At 42.3% G+C, this 15,167-nt stretch overlaps 1 protein-coding gene across 4 annotated transcripts in view; it reads left to right on the plus strand.

The window, feature by feature from the left end:
* LOC111951177 (calcium/calmodulin-dependent protein kinase type II subunit alpha) overlaps window positions 1-14,608 on the plus strand; it is a 73,125-nt gene extending 58,517 nt beyond the window's left edge. For 2 of the 4 annotated variants that reach the window (XM_023969236.2, XM_023969234.2), the window contains 4 exons: window positions 3,773-3,848; window positions 5,360-5,454; window positions 12,059-12,300; window positions 12,534-14,608. In XM_023969236.2, the coding sequence (XP_023825004.1) occupies window positions 3,773-3,848; window positions 5,360-5,454; window positions 12,059-12,291 (404 nt within the window). In that variant the 3' untranslated portion in view covers window positions 12,292-12,300; window positions 12,534-14,608. The remainder of the gene's footprint in view (window positions 1-3,772; window positions 3,849-5,359; window positions 5,455-12,058; window positions 12,301-12,533) is intronic. The other 2 variants (XM_023969235.2, XM_023969233.2) reach the window with 1 other exon arrangement.
* The last annotated feature ends 559 nt before the right edge of the window (window positions 14,609-15,167 follow it).

Genomic DNA, 15,167 nt, shown 5'->3' on the forward strand with positions numbered 1-15,167 from the left:
TACCATAAAGGCCTAATTGGTGGAGTGCTGTAGAGATGGTTGTCCTTCTGGAATGGAATGTTCTCCCATCTCCACAGAGGAATTCTGTCGGAGTGACCATCAGGTTCTTGGTCACATCTCTGACCAAGGCCCTTCTCCCCCGATTGCTCAGTTTGGCTGGGCGGMCAGCTTCAGGAAGAGTCTTGGTGGTTCCAAACTTCTTCCATTTATTTATTTACTTATGTAAATAAGGTATTTCTGTTTTTGCTTTTTAATACATTTGCGAAGATTTCTAAACCTGTTTTCGCTTTGTATCACGTTTCAGGTATGACTCAGATGCAGACAGTGTYGAAGAAACAARCGTTTATTTCTAAACACAGGGGCAGGCAAATGACAGGTCAAAGGCAGGCAGGGGTCAGAAATCCAGAGAAGTGGCAAAGGCTCCAGAACGGCAGGCGGTCTCAGGGTCAGGGCAGGCAGGGGTCGATAATCCAGTGAGATGGGGCAAGGTATAGAACGGCTGGCAGGCTCAGGGTCAGGGCAGGCAGAAGGGTCAAAACCGGGAAGGACTAGGAAACAGGAGCAAGAAACAGACAAGACCAGGGGAACAAACRATGGCAGGTTTCACRAACAAAAYRAACTGGCAACMGACAAACAGAGAACACGGGTATAAATACACAGGGGAAGATGGGCGACACCTGGAGGGGGGTGGAGACAAGCACAAAGACAGGTGTAACAGATCAGGGTGTGACACTTTGTCATTATGSGGTATTGTGTGTAGATTGAGGCATTTTTAAAATCCATTTTAGAATAAGGCTCTAACGTAACAAAATGTGGAAAAAGGGAAGGGGTCTGAATTCTTCCGGAAAGCACTGTACATGGCTACTAACTGACAACTYAACAGAGGGGGAGAGCAGATTCTAAAATCTCTGCTGTATGTTTTTTGAGATAGGTCTACTATGACAATTGACTACTGTGAAAACATTTCAGTTCATAAAGCAATACAAATAGCTACTGTATTGACTCCCCTTTGATACATTGACAGCGGCAGTACCCTTATGAATGAATATGAGTAAGCCAGTTAGATAACGGTTGGTGGGGGAGTTGCATTGCTATTGCTTATGTCATTAAGGGCTCCTTCAGTTTGAGCCTCCATGTTCTAGGGAATGGGAATAAATAGATAAAAAGACTGATACAAAGATAAAAAGACCTCCATCKCTTACCAACTACACTGAACAATGAATACAAGTTATTCAGTGGTACTTTCTCAGCTCTTAAGGTTCCCTGGAGAACTCTTGCCTGATAAAGAACCTTTGAGTTAATTKTGGGGTTCCTGACATGGCATCTTCGGTTCTTCAGATTTCTAAAAATAAATTACTATTTCAAATATATGTTGATTCAGAGGTGTAAAATAACCACAGTGTTRGTGTTTTAATAGAGCTTGCCAGTTTGTAGTCCTAAAAACAGGAAATGAGTTACCTCTGGTTTGTTCAGCCATTCCTATGTGGAAAATAAATGGCGAAAGAAAAAGGTTTTTGGGGTAAACAGCAAAAATAAGGTCTGAGGTTAACACAGGTTTAGGATCTCTTATACGTTTTGTTCTATGAGATAATATCAGTCAGTTAACAAGACCTTTATGAATTGTGAAGCATTTGTGTGCTTTTTATTGCATAAATGCTTCAAAATGTATAAAAAGTTACCTTTTTATGGATTGTTACTGCAGATTACGATTATTTCATAGAACARAACATTTAAACTCTCCTAAGCCTGTGTTTACCACAGATCTTATTTTCGACATTTATCCAAAACCCTTAAACTCCATTAACTTTACCATAGGCTTTGGCCAACAAGCCATGACAGWGTTAATGCCATTACTATTGCTCTCTATGACCAGAGTTTAACCAAAACCATGCACATCATTATCATATTTCCCAGCATGCTCTATTGCTGGTAGATTTGTTTGTAATTGTTTGTTGTTTGTGTTTTTTTGCATGTACATTGATTGATTCATTCATCTTAGGCTACTCAAATATAAATAACATACATATTTCAAAAATATTCCAATCTGTTACTTGGATTTATCGCACCCGTTACTGAWATGATTGTTCCAGTTTAGATGTTTAAGGTTGTCTCATACRTTAGTCTTCCAAACCCTGGCAGTCATTCTGAATTCAGGTTGCGGTGTAATAAAACATTTAAATGTTGGATATCCCCACTCTGGCTTGATTCCAATAAGAATTACACATCACTTTGCAGGCCAGCATAATGTGACTTGCAGGCCTGATGTGGCTTGTAAACTATGAGTTTCAGGCCACTGTATTAGGGTATAACTAGGCCCTCAAAAGAAGACCTTATGAATTATGTAKTGTCTTGAATAATACAATTTTAATGACAACATGTTCACTTAGCATCTCACTTGGTGAGGGCCACAGGACTGAAAATGAAGGAATGCAACAGCCATGTCTCTGTCACTAGCAAAAATAGACGTGTGGTACTGGTTACTCTAAAATTCACTCTAAAGGCACCCTGGGAAATATGCAAATAAGGGGTTAAGCCTTAGAGCAGGGCTTTTCAATTCCAGTCCTGGAGGGCTGAAACATTTCTGGTTTTGGATTTCTGAACGGTTCTTCAAAGAACCATCCCATTCATGATTCTTCAGAGACCCTAAAATGTTTCCCTTCTAGCCTCGCTCTCAATAACCTTATTTGGTTCCAACTTGCACCTGTATATTTAAGAGTGTAGAASAGAAGGGCCTGTGAGTTAAGGCTCCTCTTTGACTAGAGAGGCTCGTTGATTTTTTGGGGGGGGGAAACAAATGTGTACATTTCAACACCTTATCTCCTTCCACAAGAGTAGTTCCAGAAAATTGCATTGTGATTTCTCCAGGGAGGAGTGAGATACATATGGCAAAACTGCAATTCGGGTGATGTAGAGAAACTGTGTGGGTGGAGTGGGTGAGACGAGAGATAGAACTGTGTTCTCTGCAGTGGTTGGAGGAGGTGCTAGGGGGCTGAAGGAAGGACAGAGAGAAAATTATAATTCTATCAGTTCTGTATTTACAGAAGAGGAAAAGTGAGTTAGGAGGACAAACTGTGAGGAGGTAACCCCTGTGAGCGACCCCTCTTTACCATATGCAAGGCGCGACCTTGCTTTCCCAACTCTGAGCTGCGACCCAGAGCTGGTGGGAGAAAAGCTCTCTCGGCACAAGCAGCTCTCCGTGTGGGCAGAGAACAGCCCCTTCACACTCAGTAAAGCACTGGGAGGCAGTAGGCAGCACACACGGACACACACGTGGACACACACATGGACACAAGGCCACACACATGCATGTACAAAGCACGCACACACACACTAACACACGTGGACACACACATGGACACAGACACAAGGTCACACACATGCATGTACACACGCACGCATACATGCACGCACAAACGCATGCATGCACACACATACACACACACATTACTCCTACTATATACTGTATCTTTGAAATGTTATCTCACAGTCTCATGCTACAGGAAAACTGTGTTGAATTTTAGAGGATATATAATCAAATCCCAGGGCTTTACGAAGGAGGGATCTAATTTATTCCTCCACTGCCAGGCATATTGGAAAATAATGAATTTTACTGCAGTCCCATTCATCATGGTGGTTGTTGTCAGTAGTTTCCGTGCAGAGCTGTACGTTTGTGCTGTGTGTTTGAGCTGTGTGTTTGTGCTGTGTGTCTGAGCTGTGTGTCTGAGCTGTGTGTCTGAGCTGTGTGTCTGAGCTGTGTGTCTGTGTTTCACAGTGAGGAAACAGGAGATCATCAAGGTGACAGAGCAGCTTATAGAAGCMATCAGCAATGGAGACTTCGAGAGCTACACGTAAGTAAACAAATCATATACTGTACCTTCCCATTGCTGTTCACTCACTGTACTGTTGTACACTCAGAAAAAAAAGGGTTCCAAAAGGGTTCTTCGGGCAATTCCCACAGAATAACCCTTTTTGGTTCCAGATAGAACCCTTTTTGGTTCCCAATAGAACCCTTTTGGGTTCCATGTATCCATTCCATCCATCTTCTGTGGAAAGAGTTCTACCTGGAGCCCAAAAAGGTTCTACCTGGAWCCAAAAARGGTTCTTCAAAGGGTTCTCCTATGGGGACAGTCRAAKAAACTCTTTAGGTTATAGATAACCCCTTTGAGTGCATATAAGTAACATAGATGGAATAGAAAGAAATGTTAGTAACGTCTGTTTCAATGCAATTCCACTGATAGAGTCTGATGAGCTTCATTGTGACAGTGTAATTGATAACTCCGGGATTGGCTTTAGACGCTAATCTAAGATGGCATTAMGGTGGTTGTGAGGGGAGAACTCCTTAGGTCTATGTCCTTACTGATTTAGAGAGAACATCAGTCCCAGTGCATGTGTCTGGAACTAAATTCCTCTAATAAAGGAGGGGAGAAAACTGTCCGCATGACCAATCGAGGCCATTTGGAGGCTTAACAAGCTGATCCCTTGGTCATGAATAGCTTGTGCATGTCAATAATTTGCTTCCAAAATGTTGCACATATGCTGCATGGTAATATATTCCATGCAAACCATATGAATAACGTTTTATTTCATTATATGCAGCTCTTGAAATGTGTAAATGGTCAAAGTGATCAATTCAATATCCCATCTTGAAGTGCTTGAGTAGTGTGACTCTCCCCCAGCCCACTGCACAGTGCCAGATATAGATTTCTTCAGCAGCAAGTTTTTCTCCAAACTTGGCATTCTGAGGGGAGTAGCAACCCCCCAGTCTGTTCCTCGCATGTCTGTCACAACTTGCAGCCAGGGGGTCATCGGAGCACCTGTTCAAAACCAAGGGTATAAAATTCCCATCCAGGTCAGGAGGGGAATTTTTTTTCTGTGGTTGTTAGAGGTTCACAGTCATGGTAGCGMTGTCTGCCAATTACCAAGGCCTGGAAAGAATCTTCTCCCTGCATGCTCAACTCTTTTACAACCATGCAGCGATCTGCCATGGACACGGAAAACACTGTGTCGAGTGAGTCACATGCCCCAAATACTGCATGAGCAGCTCTGACTGGAGGGTCAGTCTCATCGCTTCATTGAAGCACTTCAAAGAGCAGAACAGAAGATAACCTTGGCTCTATTTCTCTCCGGTTGTCTTACTGTCTCTATCCCTGACTCTGTCTGCTTCTGTCTCTCTTTATTTCTTTGTCTCACTTTTCCCTCCCTCCCTCCTCCCTCCCTCCTCCCTCCCTCCCTCCCTCCTCCCTCCCTCCCTCCTCCTCCTCTCCCTCCCTCCCTCCCTCCTCCCTCCTCCCTCTCTCTCTCTCTCTCGTCTTTCTCTTGTCTCTCTTTCGTTTCTCTCTCTCATCTCTTCCACCTGTAGGAAGATGTGTGACCCCAGTGTGACAGCATTTGAGCCAGAGGCTCTGGGTAACCTGGTGGAGGGCCTGGACTTCCACCGCTTTTACTTTGAAAACTGTAAGCTGCTTCCTTCACTCCTACTAAATGTCTTTTGAAATCCGCAGGCTGTACACAGGATGACTATAAACCTCTTGCTATACAGCAGTAACAATCCATTTATTGTCCCAGTGAGGGAGAGAGTGACACTATAGTATAATATATCTTTGGAATGTGCTTGAATTGCCCCTTTGTGCCAATAAATTCTAGCTAACAGTATCCATAATAAGTGACACAATGTCATTTATATTTCATTAGATGTGGTTAAGATGTTTTATTTTTTATTATAAACACAATAGAACCACAAAATGCTTCATGAAAATACGTGGGAAAAAAATATGCTCAAGATAACATGAAAACAAAGCACATCTCAAATACATAAGGAGGAAACCTTGAAAATAAAATRAAATTGATTACTAGGTGACATTCATTAAAACAAGTATACTTTCTCTAAGACTGTGCAGTTGTAAAGCATTTTGCCCATAAACCATTTCTTTAGGTTTATTTTAAAATTCCCTAGTGTAGGGATGTATTTTATATGGTTTGGTACACCATTCCATTCCTCTGCACCAGTGTAATGGAAATAGCTTTTTCCAGCCATGCTTCTATTGCGCAGCGGTCTGATATTGCCAACTGGCTCTGGTGTGATGGCTATGAGAGTCTCTAATGAAATGAATATAACCAGACAGGTAACTGGGGGCAAGATCATTTATAACTTAAAAAAAAAACGTCAACAGTTTGATCTGCACCACCAAATCAACAGTTCAGTCCTCTGAAATGTGCGTCCTATGGCTGAGCATTGAGTGTAACTTTCCTTTGTTTGTTTTTGGATGTTTTAAGTTTCTTTCAGATGTTTTGTTACGCCACTGAATCATGAGATACAAGCATCGTCGTAGTGGCAATGTATTAGAGATGTTGCCAGGGTCCTCATAGACTCTGTATCCAGGAACTTGGCTACCCTTGCCAGGAACGTTGTCATGGAGTGAACCTTCCCAATGACCTTCCGAGCCATGAGTTCACCTGTCATGTGTTGGTCCAGTTCACATACCAAGTATATGACAGAGCATTTTTCCTTCACCGCTACACCATTACACTTGACAGAGAAGTTGGAGGAGTTTCTCACGTTGTGTTTGGAACCAAACAGGATACATTCTGTCTTGCCTAAATGCAGAGACAGTTTTTGTTGAATAACCACTTTCTGACTTTAGTCAGTTCGCTGCTTAGGGTCTTTTCAACGGTCTCCTTATTCTTATGTGAAGCCAAGAGGGCAGAATACAGGAACAGAGGGCATGAACAGGTGGAGTCTATGTCATTTAGGTCGAGCAAAAAAAGCAATGGCACCAAAATGGTCCACTGGGGGAGACCCCAGTATATCTCCTTAGCATCAGACAATGTCCTGCCCACATCCACACTTTGGACCCTATCAGTTARGTGTGGCTTCACCCATAATAAAGAGTTGGTGCCTAAACCAATTGCTTTCAGTTTGTACAACAAAATAGCATGGTTCACAGCATTAAATGCTTTTTGTCCATACCACAGGCATGTCCATACCACAGAAGTTGCCCTTGTCAATTTATTGCTTGATAAAATCTGTCAAGTATAGTAAACAAGTGCCGGAAGAATATATAACTGGACTGAAAGTCCTATAAAATGTACTTTAGGATCTATTCATGGAGTGATCTTTAAAAAACCCTTTGAACAACAGACTCAAGATTGACACTGGTCTGTAGTACCCTTGCTCAACTTTGCTTCCTTTCTGGTTAAAAGGAACAACTCTTGCATGTTTCACCTCTTGATTCTGAGGGTTACATAAGGTCCAATAKGATCAGCAGCATCACTCAAGAATCCAGCTGGGATGTTATCCAGTCCAGAATCTCGTGTATTTTTGGCAGTAGACTACGTACATTAAGATGTAAACAATGCCTCTGGAGGCGAGGGGCTTGAATGAGTCCACCTCAGGAAGRTCCGTTTGGGGCACTTGGTTGAGTTCTCAATTGATTGGTCCTTTGTCCACTCTCTCACAACGGGTTCAACACTGTCCATCTTCACMCAGCGTTGGGCCTCCGCCTCGGATGGTGGAGCGACCACCACCTCCGCCTGGCACCTTCCGGCATTAGTCGCCTCACTCCCCCTCTTCTCTCTCACTTCCTGGGCTTTCCTATCCAAACATGGGCTTGCGGGTGTGGCTTGACTATATCCATCATCCCATCCATATAAGGGCACAAGGAAAGACCCAGATGCAGACACAGGAGGCAGATGGTTAGAGTCATTGTAGTTTATTTATAATCCAAAAGGAGTAGGCAAGAGAATGGTYGTGGACAGGCAAAAGGTCAAAACCAGATTCTGAGTCCAAGAGGTAAAGAGTGGCAGACAGGCTCAATGTCAGGGCAGGCAGAAGGGTCAGGCAGGCGGGTACGGAATCGAGAAAAAACAGGCAAGGGTCAAAACCGGGAAGACTAGAAAAAGAGAATAGAAAACAGGAGCACGGGAAAAACACACTGGTTGACTTGAAAACGAACTGGCACAGAGAGACAGGAAACAAAGGGATAAATACACTGAGGAAAATAAGCGACACCTGGAAGAGGTGGAGACAATCACAARAACAGGTGAGACAGATCAGGGCGTGACAATCCAGCCCTGGTGGAGACTAGAATTGATGTCTTAGAAGAAGCAGGCTCTCCTGTGTGTACCGGTGTCTAGTTGCATCTTTAGTTTCCATGGTTACCACAGGTGAGAAGGACATCAAAAGCAGCAAAAAAGGTAGCTAGAAGTCCTCTGTTTGAAAGAAAAAACTCCATGCAGCAGTTGAAGCAACCATTCCGAAGCAATGTACAGAMAACTGCACGCATGAAAAACACAACGGTCTTTGGCTACGGGCAATGAGATGATATAGGAAGATCTAGGCTGGTATTTCAAATCAAAACAGCTAGCTAGTTGATTGGAGAAGTAGTCAAATATCCAAACCAATTCAAAATGGTTGATATTTTTTTTTTTTTTATGATTTCTGTATTCCACTTGTAAAGAAGACACAGGGAGTCAGGAAGCAGGTGCAGCTGGTGAGTTTAATAAGAACGAACAGAGTGGATACACGAACAAGAGTGGCATATGAACACAGAAACAATACTGCCTGATGGGTGATAAGAATGGAGGGCTAGATAAAGGGTGAGTAATCGGGGAAGTGATGAAGTCCAGGTGTGCMTAACGATGAGGCACAGGTGTGCGTCATGAAGRTTGCCAGGTGTGTGTAATAATGGGTTGCCAGGATCGGTGGTTAGTWGACCGGAAACGTCGAGCGGCWGAGAGGGGGAGCGGGAGTAGACGTGACRATACTTGAATAGCTATCAACCAACTAGGTCCTGCTTTCAATTACGTTGAGCTAATAAAGGCTGACGTTCGTGATAGTTAAAATCTGTTAAATTTGTGAACGTCTAAATCAACATTAAACAGACAAGGGGAGAAGGACTATGTAAAGGGCTCGATTTTTGTCATTGTGAGCATATGCAACGTGTCTGTCTCCGACATAAAAAACAAATGTTTGACTTCCCCACAAAATTACTTATTTACTTATTTTAGGTTTAAGGAAGGGTGTAGGTCGCATTCTTTATCATAGAGCTATGAAAGTTTTGTGTTTAGATCCGCCTGCTTGAGACAAATTCAGCTATTGCTTTGCCATGTCTGTGCCCTGATGCAGACGAGCTGGATTCATGTTTTTCTAAGGACCGCTCCTTTGACATAACGTTGCAGGGAAGTTATATAAATGGATGTAATGATGCAGCTGACCACCAGATAGAGGCAAATACACGTTTATTCGACTGGGGATGTTGACATCGTCCTAGGAATGTCTGGATGGCTGTCTTCTGACTTCTGAAACGGTGGGAAACCAATAAAATAAGTAATGTAAACATATAGAGTATTTGAATATAAACATATTCGGAAAGTATTCAGACCCCTTGACTTTTTATTCTAAAATGTATTAAAATATATATATTTTTTATCAATCTGCACACAACACCCTTATCAGGTTGTATCAGGTCTGTCAGGTTGGATGGGGACCGTCACTGCACAGCTATTTTCAGGTCTCTCCAGATATGTTAAATCGGGTTCAAGTCCGGGCTCTGGCTGGACCACTCAAGATCATTCAGAGACTTGTCTTAAAGTCAATACTGCGTTGTCTTGGCTGTGTGCTTAGGGTCGTTGTCCTGTTGGAAGGTGAACCTTCTCCCCAGTCTGAGGTCTTGAGCAGGTTTTCATCAAGGATCTCTCTGTACTTTGCGCCATTCATCTCTCCCTCAATCCTGACTAGTCTCCCATCCSCTGCCGCTGAAAAACATCCCCACAGCATGATGTTGCCACCATCATGCTTCACCGTAGGGATGGTGCCAGGTTTCCTTCAGAAGTGACGCTTGGCATTCAGGCAAAATAGTTCAATCCTGGTCTCATCAGACCAGAGCAACTTGTTTCTCATGGTCTGAGAGTCTTTAGGTGCCTCTCGGCAAACTCCAAGCGGGCTGCCATGTGCCTTTTACTGAAGAGTGGCTTCCGTCTGGCCACTCTATCATAAAGGCCTGATTGGCGTAGTGCTGCAGAGATGGTTGTCCTTCTGGAAGGTTCTCCCATCTCCACAGAGGAACTCTGGAGCTCTGTCAGAGTGACCATCGGGTTCTTGGTCACCTTCCTGACCAAGGCCCTTCTCCCCCAATTGCTCAGTTTGGCTGGGCGGCCAGCTCTGGGAAGCGTGTTGGTGGTTCCAAACGTCTTCCATGATGGAGGATACTGTGTTCTTATGGACATTCAATGCTGCAGACATTTTTTGGTACCCTTCCCCAGATCTATGCCTCGACACAATCCTGTCTCGGACAATTACTTCGACCTCATGGCTTGGTTTTTGCTCTGACATGCATTGTCAACTGTGTGACCTTTATATAGACAGGTGTGTGCCTTTCCAAATCATGTCCAATCAATTGAATTTACCCCAGGTGGACTCCAGTCAAGTTGTAGAAACATCTCAAGGATGATCAATGGAAACAGGATGCACCTGAGCTCCATTTAGAGTCTCATAGGAAAGGGTCTTAATAACTATGTAAATGTGATATTTCAGTTTTTTATTTTTAATACATTTGCAAAGATTTCTAAAAACTGTTTTGCTTCGTCATTATGGGATATTGTGTGTAGATTGATGAGGAAAAACATTTATTTAATCCATTTTAGAATAAGGCTGTAACGTAACAAAATGTGGAAAAAGTCAAGGGGTCTGAATACTTTTCGAATGCACTGTACCTATTGTTTTGTAAATCCAGTGCGCGATTTTGGGGACTGTCAGCTTAAGATGTTTTAAGCATTGTTGTGAACACAGAAAAATCCAATTTAGTTGTTTTTCTATTGAAAAGTGTGAAAAAACTGGTGAAAACCAGAAAAAAATGGGGGAAATCCGAAACCTGTAAAAACAAAACAGAGAAAATGAAATTTGTGGAAAAAAATGGAATTCTATTTTTTATTTTTTTTAAATACAAATGGATTTCCTACCAATGTTTTTTTCTGTGCATGACTGCACTTTAGAGCGTATGTCATCCTGCAGCACTGCATTTTGGGGAAAGTTGAGGTCATGTCCAATACTGGCTATGCACTAAAGAGGGAAAGAGGTTGGGCCTTTCTAGAAATATTTTAGAGTAATATAAAATAATATATACAATTTACCAGATGCTTTTATCCAAAGCGACTTACAGTCATGCATACATTTTTACGTATGGACGGTCCTAGTAATAGAACCCACTATCCTGGCATTTCAATGCTCTACCTAATGCATGAAACTTTGAAGCCTATTTAATATCATTTATAAAGCCTTTATTAAGCGGTGCTTATKCCCCCMCCCCCCCCCCCTTTAAAAAACACAGGTTTATGTCACATTTGACATTGGTGGTTATGTCACACAGTTATGCCACATTTATAAATCCTTTATAGAGCATGACATAAATGTGTGATTTCTGACACATTGATGTAGTGTTTATGAAGACTATATAAGCTGCACGTAACTTAAAGCAGGACCAACATTTTTTTTTTTTTTATAAAAACAATGCAGGAGTAAACTACCAAGGCGACAATTACAGGATTACAGGAAGTTGTAGAGAACAGAACCTTGGGGACAGTTTCTGTAAGTGAATATAGTGCTCATTAGCTGATGCAGTGGCTGTATCCAGCCGTGGCTGCAGACAGCACGCTTTTGGCTCATTTGCTCCCTGATTTCTCATTTGTGGTGAGTAATGGACCAACCCTGCTCTGCTCTAATCCTCTCATATCAGCCACTGTTCTCCCAGGCAGTGGAAACGGCTCTAATGGGCTTGATTGGGCTATTTGGGAAAATGACAGAGCGGGAAAGAGGAAGAGAGAAATGGAGAGAAAGGGAGAGAAACATAATGAGAGTGTGGCAGGCTGAGAGAGACATGCTGATATGATAACATGAATGAACCCACTCAAATATGAATTCCATAAAGCATTGGTAAGGGAAAAGTGGCATCATCAGTGAGAGAGAGCATGGCGTACCTAGTCATAAACCACTGTGACAATTCCTGTAGAATGACTTATTCATTGACTGACTATTGTCTTGTTTGTTTGCTACTCCTCACCCCAGTGTGGTCTAAGAACAGTAAGCCTGTCCACACCACCATCCTGAACCCCCACATCCACCTGATCGGGGAGGAAGCTGCCTGCATCGCCTACATCCGCATCACCCAGTACATCGACACCAACGGCATGCCYCGCACCGCCCAGTCTGAGGAGACACGCATCTGGCACCGCCGCGACGGCAAGTGGCAGATAGTCCACTTCCACCGCTCTGGATCACCCTCCGCCATCACCAAGTAAGTCAGTCTGGTGAGTCTCCTCACCGCTCTTCAACTGTCTATACTGGAGACATTTATCGCAGATCAGGGCCTGCCATCTGGCGGGAGATGTTGCAATTGCATGCAGGCCTATTATTACTCAATGCCAGAGATACATTAGCTGGACAGGCATAGACTACTTTTTCATCTCTTTAATTCCCTCCTATTTGTTTTTGAATGAGGTAAGTCAACCTTTCGTTTCTCTGTCTCCTCCCCTGCGCCCAGCTGAGCTCGAGAGCGGGAGGGTTTGAGTGAGACGTCTCTCTGAGTGACACCGGTGGGTGACCAGCTGGCTGCGTGGGGACACAGAGGGATGCCCACCGGCCGGCCTGAGGAAACACGAGCCCACTGCGTCTCATCTCTTTACTTGAAATCAGATTACTCCTCTCAACGCCGTCACAAGCAAATCGCATAAATGTCACACCATGTCRGGCTCTCATGTATGTATATATGCTGTGCGTTTCAGGAACATCTCGGCCCTTGTCATTCTGTCTCTGCTCTGACTTTATTTTTTTCTTGTCATGTTTCATTGGCAGAGGCACAATTAGTACAAATGGATGCATGAGTGGGGTTGAATCTCTAAAGCACTTGCCGTAATCACCGCCTAGATTTTTTTTACACGTGACTTGGCCTTTTCAATGCAGTTGCACTTACACCATACCGTTACACACCGCCATGCAATCCTCTGAACCCGGACTTGAAAGCTATGATAGAAACATTAAAGATGTACCATTTATCATTGAACCAAAATATCTACTGTACATGTTTGTTTAATTTGACATGGATTGGATTATGAGAAGTGGGCAAGCATTCACGGACAGTGAAATGTTCCTTTTGATTATGAATGTCTTATGGTGTATTCCACAGTTGATAATCCACCACCACATGGTCATAGTGCCTCGAGCACATTTAGCGTAGACAACAGAGGAAACCGTACTTTCCCCTCACAGGTTTAAATGATTAAATGGTGGACCGCTGGTCTGAATAGCCACTCACCTCATGTGATTATATGACTAGGGCAACAAACTGCCATTTCTGGGCTTCAATACTATACACAAATACATCTTTACATCTACAGAAACAGCTATATTTAACATGGGTAGGGTACTGTACGTGGAAGTAATATTAAAGCACTTSTTTAGGTTCTTCCAATGAGGACTGTGGGTGTACAGATCTTCCCTACCTATTAGTGCTATCAATACAAACCCTCTTGCTTGTTAGAGCAGTTTAACTTACTTGCAACGGATAGTGTAAAGTACAGTATTCTGCCTACTACAGTCCAAAGTAAGAAGCAATTTGCAAAAGACCACTAACATTACCCCAGGATTTTCTGCAATAAGTTTTTTWAAATACTGAATAGTGTGTTCTGATAAAGATTTGGTGTGGATTTTAAAATGGCAATGATTTTAATTGACTTTTATTGATGTGTTCCATTCCTTCTGTTTCTTTCCCCTCCAGTGTTAGCATCACAGTATATTGCATGCAAGTGTAAAATGAGCATTGGTTCTCTCCGCTTGGGCTTGTAGTCCTCCAAAATGTGTTAAATGGGACATTTCAGATGTACTCTGAGATTTTACAAGTGTTTTTACTGTCAGAAGAATGTAAATACTGGACAAATTAGACAATTATATCACCTCTATAAGCTACGGTATATGTTTCCCTATGTGCTAACAATGAATTCCTCACCGAATGTTTGATTGTGCTGTGAAAATACTGCCAGAATGGGATCAAGCTTTTTTCTCTTCAAAGTTGTATACTATTGGCAGTTCACTATAGATKAATATCCCACTTTGTACTGTAAAGCAATTTGTGAACAAATCTGCTGAATATGGCAAATGTTTTCCTCAAAATATTTGATAGGGAAGGATACACCAAGAACTCCAACAGCCAAATTCTCTGTGTCTTTTTCTAGAACTGATTCTACAGAATGTATACTTGTTTTATACAGTAGTGTAGTCTTATTGTGATAATGGCCAGGCCTACTGCCRCTTTAACACAGCATTAGAACTTCAATCACGCTGTTGCTCTGATGCTGCTGCTGTTCCTATCCTCGCACCGTTGACAGGAGCACATTGAGGACCTTATGGTACTGTACAAAGCACGGCATATTAGTACGCTTTTTATTATTCTGGGTGAGTTACGCGTTCTTTCTGAGGCATGCAAGTTTGTAACGTACCGAAGTTGACGTGTGTGTGTGTTTAGAAAAATACATTTTCTAAAGGGTCAAAGTAGTAATTTGCCATCGTTATATAATATATTGTGAACGTGGGGCTGTAAATAAAATGATATTATCATGTAAAGGTATTGCACATCTTTTACAGTGTTTTAAGGGATCAGAGTTTTTTTGTAACGCGATATTTAGGCCTTCGATCGTTAGTATTATTTTAATAAGGGAATTGATTTGATTATCAAGACACATTCCTGTTGCTGTGGAATAATGTTACTTTCGTTGACCTTTCTTTGAAACTTTTACCTATTTTCTCAATGCAGGASGCCATTTCKTTTCAAACTGCTCCACGCTTTGAGMAGGCCCAGTTTTATGAAAYCACTTCTGAGAGACGGAAAATGAGACCCATCACTCCARTTACACTTTGGCGCTCCTCCCMCTCTGTTTTCATGTTTAGGCCTACAGTGTCTGGTTTCCTTCCTGTATTGAGAGTTAGATGAAAGTTCATGTTTTTTTAGTTTTTTTAAATGAAGTGCCTTGAAGTAGAACATCTTGTTGTTACATGTGTATATTAGTGACTATGGAGTCCTTGTTGTGTATAGCACTGCACATCTAACACGCTACTAGTACAGATTGTGTTAACGGTATTTAATGGTGTTTTTCAACAAAGCACAATATTAATCAAAGCATGA

This window comes from Salvelinus sp. IW2-2015, linkage group LG23 (genome assembly GCF_002910315.2).
Source record: "Salvelinus sp. IW2-2015 linkage group LG23, ASM291031v2, whole genome shotgun sequence".
NCBI classification, from domain to species: domain Eukaryota; kingdom Metazoa; phylum Chordata; class Actinopteri; order Salmoniformes; family Salmonidae; genus Salvelinus; species Salvelinus sp. IW2-2015.